Source organism: Quercus robur, chromosome 6, assembly GCF_932294415.1.
Source record: "Quercus robur chromosome 6, dhQueRobu3.1, whole genome shotgun sequence".
In the NCBI taxonomy this organism is placed as follows: Eukaryota; Viridiplantae; Streptophyta; class Magnoliopsida; order Fagales; family Fagaceae; genus Quercus; species Quercus robur.
Window position 1 is genome coordinate 45803063 of NC_065539.1, and position 10342 is coordinate 45813404.

General features: G+C 31.3%; 1 protein-coding gene across 1 annotated transcript; it reads right to left on the reverse strand.

The window, feature by feature from the left end:
* Nucleotides 1-7517: 7517 nt before the first annotated feature.
* Nucleotides 7518-8360, reverse strand: LOC126690260 (phylloplanin-like). Its single transcript, XM_050385380.1, has 2 exons — nucleotides 8180-8360; nucleotides 7518-7957 (listed from the first exon to the last, which is right to left on the reverse strand). The coding sequence occupies exons 1-2, from the start codon at nucleotides 8358-8360 to the stop codon at nucleotides 7518-7520; spliced, it is 621 nt and encodes a 206-aa protein (XP_050241337.1).
* Nucleotides 8361-10342: the final 1982 nt, after the last annotated feature.

The window sequence follows — 10342 nt, forward strand, 5'->3', positions numbered from 1 at the left end:
TTAACGGTTCACGGAATTAACAAAAAATCCGGTTCTTTAGGCTTAAAAAACCGGTTTTCATCCCGGTTCCCGGTTTTCACGGTCCGACCTCCCGGTCCGGTCCGGTTCTGAAAACTATGATTAGAGGCTAGGCGATTGACTTTATATACTAAAACTCAGTTTGTCAGTTATAGTCACTGTATAATGGCTATGCATAGTATATATATTAATGGACTTGATCAGATCTATTGGTAATACAAGCAAATCATTTCCTTTCACTCCATATTTCTTGATTTCCTCTTATTTGCTCATAGTAGTTAGTCACATTACCTTTGGGAACTTTCACAACTATTTGTTCACTTCTACGAGATCCACTACTACCACTCCTTTCGAGCTTTCACCAATAATGATACCTGCAACTTCATATTGGATCAGTGAGTTAGGGATTAATGGCGTGAGAGTGAGGGAGAGAGGCTCTAATGAGATAGAGTGAGAGTTAGGGATTTAATTTTCCCCCCAATCTAACTCATGTGAGAGGAATTTTGTTCTTAATTTTTTTTAAGTATGATGTGACTGTATTGTTGGCCGTTGATGTGATAGAAAAACTATTTTTTAATTAAATCATTAGATACGTCAGATATTTCCATCCAAGACATAATAGTAAGGACCAAATTGACACGACTCCAAAAGTTTAAGGACTAAGTTGACACAATTGATAGGCCAAAGACCAAATTGAAATATAGTGTAAAGAATAGGGACCAATTATGTAATTTATCATAATTTTTTTTTAGAGGAAATTTCAATTAAACTTTGTCATTAATTGAGTAATTAATGACTCAATATTTTTTTTAAGAATTTTTAGAGATATATATATATATATATATATATATATTTTTTTTAAGAAGTTTAGATTAAAGCCTTTATTATTATTATTATTATTTCAATGTGAGATAAAGCCTTTATTAAGTACTGCAAAGGGGTTTATATTCAGAAATTAAAGAGATTTATATTATTAAGATTACTTGGAAAAAGAAATGCTACCTTACTAATTGATAATTTTGATCTTATTAATTCATGAATTCTAACATTAGTAATCTTATGCTTATATTGCTCAAGCTTAGGGAACGATATGAAATCCCACTGGACTAATGTTCGCAATTTTAAGATCCCCGACAACAGTGTCCCCTATGTACTTCAAAGGTGATTCCAGGTGGCCCACAGGAGAATTGGGGCACTTGGACTTGATGTACGGTGAGAAAACCAATAAATTGCAACTCTTCAATATTATAGGGACCGTATAATGTTGAGAATCCATGTAAAACACAAATCCTCCGTTGTCGTTGGTAGAGGCATTTGAAACCATTTGACCTCCACACGTAACTTGTATTTCTGCATCTATAAGTTAAAAAAAAAAAAAAAAAAAAAAAAAAAAAAAAAAAAAAAACACCATGGTGAGGCTGCAGAATTAATTAGTACCATATATATAGTTGAGACTAATGTGTGTATATATATATATATATATATATATATATATATATATATATATATACAGGGCCGGCTCTATGGTGGAGCAAAAAATGCAACCGCCTAAAGCCCCAAGTAAAAAAAAGGCCCCTAAATTTTAACCAATAAGATTATTTATAATCAATAAATAAAATAATTTTTTTTATTAGATGAAAAACAAATAAAAAAATAGAGAAAAATGCAACGTCGTCCACAATATTTTTCACAACACTTTTACAACTAATGCTAAGTAGCAAGTTATTATAGCCTATTGTTGATGGCAAAAAAATAATTATAGTGATATTTTCAAATAAAAAACAAAAAGCAGTTTAAAATCTATGATTTGTTGTAAAAAATATTGTGCATGTTGCACTTCTAAAAAAAAAAGAATAATAATAAGAGTTTAATTAGCAAACTTTTACTAGTTTTCATCTAAATCTACCACTAACACCACTGTTTTACTTACCACTATCAATCTACCACACCAACAAGTATGAAAAATTTTGTCAAATTTTTTTTGTCTTAAAAATTCAAAAAAAAAAAAAATTCTATGTAGTTCATGTTAATTAGTAGTAATTTTGCATCTAAATAAGATGATCAATTTTCGCCTTAGGCCCCCAAATGCATCAAGCCGTCCCTGTATATATATATAGTCGCGGTGTAAATACTTTGGGGGAAAAAGAAAGTATAACCAACACAAACACGCTAACAAGATATAAAGATATTACACAACCTTGCATGCTGAGCTAGTTAGGGAGCTATGCAGGTTAAATATTTAACCTGAGCAAACATATATACCTCGGATTACGGTGTTGTTGGTACTACTGGCACCTATATTGTTGTTTTCTGGGCAATACACAGTCCCGTTGATGCGGATATCATAACTCAAGGCGTCACCTCCAGGCCCCAGTTGGACTCCAGATATTGGAACTGCTAGTGCAGCAACTATAAGGGAAACAAAGAGAGCTAATTTCATTGCCATGGTTATCTCTTACAATTGACTTGCTAAAATGCTATGCATTGGAACCAATTTATAGAATATGAGAGCGCACAAGTAACTATTACAATAAGAAACATCATAACTACGGTTCGCCAATGTTGTCTAAAACCATGGTTTACTAGGATGTGGTTTTGTAACACCTAATATGTTGTTTTAGGATTACCATATATATTGATTTTTTTTTTTAATTAAAAAAATGATTACCATATATATTTATTTACCAATATACAATACTAAACAATAAAGATGTAGTTGTATTTATTCATGTCTGTATATCTTCCTACAATGTTTGACGTAGATCAAAAAGCAACATCCATGCATGTGTGTATATATAGAAGGAGAATACAAGTAGGGTGATCGACAAATTCAGTGAAGAGAGATAATAACTTCTTGTTGTCAGTTCCCCTTTTCAGCTAGATTAATGATGATGATGATGATGATAATAATAATAATAATATATAAAAGAAACAATAGAGAAACAAAAATATATGATTTTATGATCGGTGCAACTTAATTTTCATTTGGATACATCATTAACATCACTTTCATATATTATATACCTGATGATGCCAAAATCGTCAGTTTGGGTCACTCACCCAATCCAAAGTATTAGACAATCTCATAGGACCTGCAAGATAAAGGAAAGATAGATCGAATAGACCACTGGGTTGTGCCGGTGGGGGAGCCTTCGATGCTTAAGTTAGTATCAACTCATATTTATCATATTTAGATAGTGTTTTGTAGTAGCTTTTGATGTACCTTTACAAGTGAGATGGACTGTCCCTTTTATAGGTGATTTGGATAGCTGTTGTACATAATTGGAGGTGATTATTGCCCGTGTGTAACAGTTATCAAATTGACGGGTGTTTAAGACCGCTGAGTAACAGTCGCAATTAATGTGTTGAATGTGCTTAAGCGGTTACATCTTTTGGTCTGTTAATGATGCGAGGTCGTCCATATTAATAGACGACCTTAATGTTTTTTTTTTTTTTGGACTCATCAATACCAATTACAATACTCCATTTTAACGATCGTGAAAAATAAATTAAAAAAATTATGAATTTTGTAGTATATGAGAGCCCAAGCAACTATTATAATAAGAAAGACCCATATTTTTCTAAAACCATGGTCTACAATGCAGTGGCGGTTTTAAGAATTTTGTTTAGGAGGGTCATTAAAAAACTTGATGAGTTTTTTTTTTTTTTTTTTTTTTTTTTTTTTTTTTTTTTTTTTATAAATAAAAGAGAACTTGAATATATCGTGGATTGACCAAAAAAAAAAAAAAAGTTTTACAATTTCCTTTTACAAGTTTTCAAATTTTAAATTGTTATATGATAGTTCATTATGAGTATTTATTACCATTATGGGTAGCTATGACCATTTTATTTTGTTAAGTTTGTCTAACATTTTTTATTTTTATACAGTTGTTATTATCTATTTGTCTTTTTTTTTTTTTTTTTATAAAAATATTTTAAATTAAATGAATAAAGTCAACTCATTGGTTTTGTATTAATTATTGACGCACACAACTACATTCATTCATACATAAATAATACACTACGTGTCTACTTAACAAAACAAATACTTGAACAATGACTAACTTTACAATTTTTTTTCTTGAATTTTTCTGACTTTATAACAAAAAGTTATTATAATATGATAACAATACACACACATGCAAACAAACCCTCTCTATTTCCTAATTACTAAATTATATAAAGTTATATTATATTTAAGGTTTTGTTAACGGATATCTTTAAGACAATTGTTATATTTCCCATGAAAGTGGTGTCAAAATATTTCTCTTTTATATATACTGTACACACAAACTTCCACACACATCATTATTTACAAAAATAACATTATACTAAAAGTAATGCACACAATCAATATTAGATACACTCACACACATATAATATAAAGAATAATGTTAGAGATACAAACTATTTTACAAAAAAATTTACAAATTGCTAATGTGGTGAGTGATTATTGATAAATGAAAAAGTGATGTTAATGGTGAGCTTAGATGAAAACCAATAAGAAGTTGGTTACATCAATTTTTTATAAAAATGTTGTAAAATAGTTTATGACTGTAGTATTATTATAATATAAATTTATGATAAATAGTGACACTTACAATCCACATACACTTATTCTTACTCTTAGAGTGAGAAATATTTGTAATAAGGGTGTATAAAATTTAAGTTAGGGTGGGCAAAAATAATATTTTTAAGAACAAATTAAAAGTATTAAACTAACAAAAAAAAATTATATACACATAAATATATATATATATATATATATATATATATATATATATAAAATTGAAGTCAAGGGGTTCATTTATATATTTATTTAGAGATGGGTTCAAATTACGCTTAATTTAAATCTCAAAAAAAAAAAAAAATTGCAAAAAAAAGAAGAAGAGAAGTTACGCTTAATTTAATTTTATATTGGTTACACATTTTTTAGACTAAAATTTTTTAAGATATCTAATGGTAAAAATACACTATTAACATGTCGTTTTTGAAGCATTTATTTTTTACCATATTAAATTATCCATTTAATGACAATTCAAAACTTTTATTGCTTAGCCTTTATTGTGAGAGAGAGAGAGAGAGAGAGAGAGAGAGAGAGAGAGAGAGAGAGAGAGAGAGAGAAATGAGAATTAATGAATTTTAAGGATCAACAATTCAAAGAGTAATGAGAATTAATGAATTTTAAGTATCAACAATTCAAAACATAAGGGTATTTTTGGTAACTGCTTTTCCCCTTATTTTCAGTTTCCAAAAATAATTTTCTATTTTTGAAACTAAAAAACTTGTTTGGCAACTCAAAATGAACAGAAAACAAAAACTGTTCTTAAAACTCAATTTGTGAAAGAAACTGAAAACATGCAAAAGACTGTTTTCAGTTTCTAGTTTTTAAAAGTCAAAGAAAACACGCATCTAATTTAATGAATCTGTCTCATTTAATAAGTTAGCATTAGAGTTCAAATCTTAGTAACAACATATTTTATTATTATTATTTTTTTCTTCAATTTTTTTATTATTTTAATTTCAACTAACCAAACATGTTTTTAGATTAAAAAATATAAGAAAATTGTTTTTTCTTTATATTCCCAAAAACAAGTTTTTAAAAATAGAAAACAAAAACTGTTACCAAACATAACCTTAGTGATCAGTAATTGGTTTTTTATTTTTATTTTTATTTATTTTTATTTTTAAAGAAAAAATATTATTATACAACAGTTCAACATGTTAGCAATCGCGTTCCAAAAAGAGAAAGAAATAAGTAATTAGCAACAATGGGTCATTGTTTCAAATGTTCTCATCACATTATCAATGGAAGTATGGAACTGATTATGTAGAACTTAATTAGTAATTCCTAAATTTTAGAACGTTTTATAAAACGTTGATTGTAATGAAATTTGTATTTCTCTCAAGCCCCATTATTTATACTACTTAATGGGCTTTGGCTTATTATTATCTGGACTATAATTTGACAAAGTAGGTTCTGACCTTTTGAGCCGAAATTTTTTGCTAGCAATAGTTACACAACTACTCCTTGGAGGTTGCGCTTTTGGAGTTGTAAACTTTAGGCATCTTAACTCTTAAGAGCCAAGACTTGCTACTAGGGTTGCACATCCGAAGGAAGAATTCACATATGATGATTTTGTAATTGAACTTGTTGGTAATGACTTTTATCCCATTTAAAAATCTAACAATGATGTGCAATATATATACAAACGTCCATTCTTTTGTGGTCAGTTGTCTTTATATTTGTTGTAGAGCTTTGACTTATTTTTGGAAATATATTAATCTACAATTGATATGGATTAATGCAACATAAAATTATTTAATTTTTTTAATTGCACATGAGTAAAGAGATAGGCTAATTTAAGAATATTTTGAAATTGTTTTGAACTTTTGTTATTTCCCCAAAATGACTCAACTAAAAAAAAAGAAAAAAAGATAAAAGTCTTTATCAAGTACTAAAAAGGAGTTTACACCCTCCAATGTTCATAGTCATATATGTACGTTTTTAGACCCCTTAAAACACAACCAGATTAACCTAGTTAATTAGCCAAGTAATTACTTAGTCAAATTATCAGATCTAGGTTAACACAAACATATCATATCATTGTAAAGTGCAGAAAATAAAGAACACAACGATATGATAACCCAGGAAAGCCAAACCGGTAAAAAACCTAAGGAAGATTTAACCTAACTATCCTCAAGGCAAAACGAATCTACTATGAAAGAATTGAAGTTTACACAATAGTGACTTAGACCACTAACATTTTATTGCTACCTCGAGTAGGAAACTTACTACCACGATCACGTGACAGTTCCGAGTCCATGGACTACTTATTTGGATTCCTAGCAAGTACAAGCACATTCGCTTGTGTATCTTTAAACTCTTAATGCAGCAACTGAATTAATCATCTAGTTCTTGACATAATCTTGATTTTTGATAACCTTAAGTATGTGTGAAGGCAAACACCTCTAGATCTCACAAAAGACTCATACACAGCATAAGGAGTAACCTAAAACGTGACAAGGGTTTACCCTTTTATACCTAGGGAAAAACATAAAACCCTACATGTCAAACGGGCTTGGGGCTGAGTTGGAAAATTCTACAGAAAAACATTCTGCCTGAGTTTCAATCGGTCGAGTCTAATTCTCGATCGATCGAGTCTAATTCTCAATCGATCGAGTCAGGCAGATTTACACAGTAAATCCTGCAGCAACTTGATTCCAACTTTACATAAAAAGCATATACTTTGAGAGAGTCTAAACAAGACTAAAATGTTTTGATTATGGTTTGCCAACATTACAAATGAAGTTCTAATACATTAGTTCCTAATTCCTTAGAACTTAACAATATATTTAAAAATGGTTTGGTTAATAGGTTCTCTTAATCTTAAAGTATTTGTTGATGAACTATTTTACTTTTACAGAAAATATAAAAACATTGTAATAAAAAGTAGTTACTTTTTTCTTTTACTTTTAAAAATTTTAAAAAATATCTTTTAAACTAATGCCGTTAGAGCATCAGTTAACTTTTTCCATTTAAAAGTACTATTCTTAAGAGTACATGGAAAGAAAAATGAAGCTACCATATAGATTGATCTTATTAATGAATAGTTGAACACTAACAATGGTAAACTTGTGCTTTTGTTCCTCGAGTGAACGAGAATAAATCCATTTGGAATAATGTTCACAACTGTAATATCCCCGAAAACAGTCTTCCCTATGTACTTCAAGGGTGATACCAAGCGCCCTACAGTAGATTTGGAAATGCACTGATCGAAGGGTGAGATAATCACTAATTTGCAACTCTTCAACAATATAGGAACAAAATACTGTTGAGGATCCCTGGATATCAAAAATCGTCCTGTGGCATTGGTATAATTATAACCAGAAGCAACCACGTGTCCTCTAGCTCCACACGAGAGTAGTACTTCAGCATCTATAAGTAATTAAATAAATAAATAACCATGGTGAGGCTATAGATGATGAAGAATTACCATAGTTGAGACTAATGTGCATATATAGTCGTGGTGTAAATACTTTAGGAGGAATAGTAATTACAAACAGTACTCTAACAAGATATAAAACTATTACACAACCTTGCATGCTGAGCTAGCTAGGAAACTATGCAAGTAATGTAATATAACTTGAGCAAACCTACTTGGGAAAACAGGGGTGGCGGTACCATTGGTACCCATACTGGTGTTGACTATGCAATACAGAGTCCCCTGGATGTGGATCAAATTGAAGACGATACTTCCAAGCCCTGGTTCGGCTTCAGATATTGGAGCTCCTAGTATAGCAATCATGAGGGAAACAAAGAGAGCTAATTTCATTGTCATGGCTTGTATTCTGTTATCAATGACTATTAGTCTCTTACAATTTGACTGGCGAAAATGCTAGGTATTGGAATCCCTTTATAGAATTTGAGAAAGTACAAGACTACAAGCAACTATTACAAAAAGGAACGTTATAGCTACGGTTCACCAATGTTTTGTCAAAAACCATGGTCTACTGGGACAAAGTTTTGTAATGTCTAAAATGTGGTTTTAGGATTACCATACAAATGCTCGAAAATGTGTGAAAACACAAGAGCTATTTAGACCCCCAAATTAAAGTTACGGCTCGATTGATTTTACTCTAACTTAATACTAACCGCGGAATAGAGTAAATGTAAGTAGATAAACAAACAAGCTACTCTAACCCATAAACATTATAACACAGTAGTAAAATGAAAGGTAAAAGAGTAGGGAAGAAGAATGCAAATACAAGATAACACGCCGATGTGTTATCGAAGAGGAAACTGAAGAACTTGGAGAAAAACCTCTTTGCCGCCCTTCAAGCGGTAATCGATCAACAGACGCCTTAGCTATAGTATCACCTGTAGAAGTGGGAGGAGGGGGTGCGACACTGGAAGACTCAATCCTAGGATGTTTAGAGCTTGCTCTCAACTGAGCAGCACTCTGCCTAAAAAAGGTGGCACCTATGGGAGCAGCTATGTGAATAGGCTCAGACGTGAGGAAATCATCTAAATCGAGATGCAAAAGAATCCAATGAATGAAAATCGGAAAGAAAAGAGCATGAGAAGTAGAGCTACTCTTATAAATCTCGTTTAAAGAACGAAGAAACAGATGAGGAAAACTAATAGGAGCATCAGTAACAAGGGCATACAAAAATGCATAACGCTCCAAAGGAATGATGTGCAAGTGAGAGATAGGCCACAAGGAATGACAAGCAATCCTAAAGAAAAGATAGTGAATCTCAGTGAGCTCAGCAGTAGTGATCCGAGGATCAGAACCCCATTGGATAGAAGACCCAGTGATGTAAGACATGATGTCGTCTAGGGGAGGAGACTCATTATAAGGGTAGATAGGATGTTGGACTATAGGTACCCTAAGAGCATCAGCCACTACCGAAGGAGTAATGGTGTACTAAAGTGTTGGAATCATAGATGTGGATAGAGAGGTTCGAGTAGAACTCTCTAATCAGGGTAGCCGGAGGTGGATGATCAATATCCATCAACGGTAATCAGCCCCTATGCTCAAAGTTATGCCTAATCTCAAGATCAAGCTCATCTAATATAACCTTTCTCTTAGCCCAAATGTTCCTCTTAAGGTTAAGTTTCTCAAACGTCTCTTGGTTTTTCTCACTCGGAAACCTCTCACTCTCAAAAGAAGGGACAGAAGAAGAGGAGGCTTTCCTATTGGCTCTAGTCTTCCTAGACATAATGCTAAGGATAGGAAAAGGCAAACACAAAAGAGACAAAGAGGAAAAACAGAAGAAAACCAAGGGCAGACTGTAAGTTTGCACATAAATAGAGAAATAACAATTCTATATGATGCATGAACAACATCAACACATGATGTATGCTCTAATGCAGTGAGAATAAGCTTAATCTAACTTTAAAATCACAAAATTAGCTTGAGCATAGAGTTTATATCAAAAACCCCAAAATTTGAAAAACCACTTATATAATTTTCAAGAAATTAACCAATTGATCATTAATCAAGATAGATAACACAATATAATGATCATATGAATCAATCCAACAAGCCAATTTCATCAAATTAAACCTAATTGAACAAAATCCCCAATTCGGGTAGTTTCAAGCCCTAGAAATTCCAAATTTTCCCAATTCAACAAATTGATCAAATTGAACCACAAGGATCATGTTTATAGCATCTCACAACAAAAACCCATTAATCAATTTTGAAAGAAAAGGCTTAAAAAAAAAAAAAAAAAAAAACCCCAAATTCCTTCGGTTTGAGAATTCCCAAATATGCATGATAAAAATGCATGAAACTTGAAAATAAATGAAAAAAGA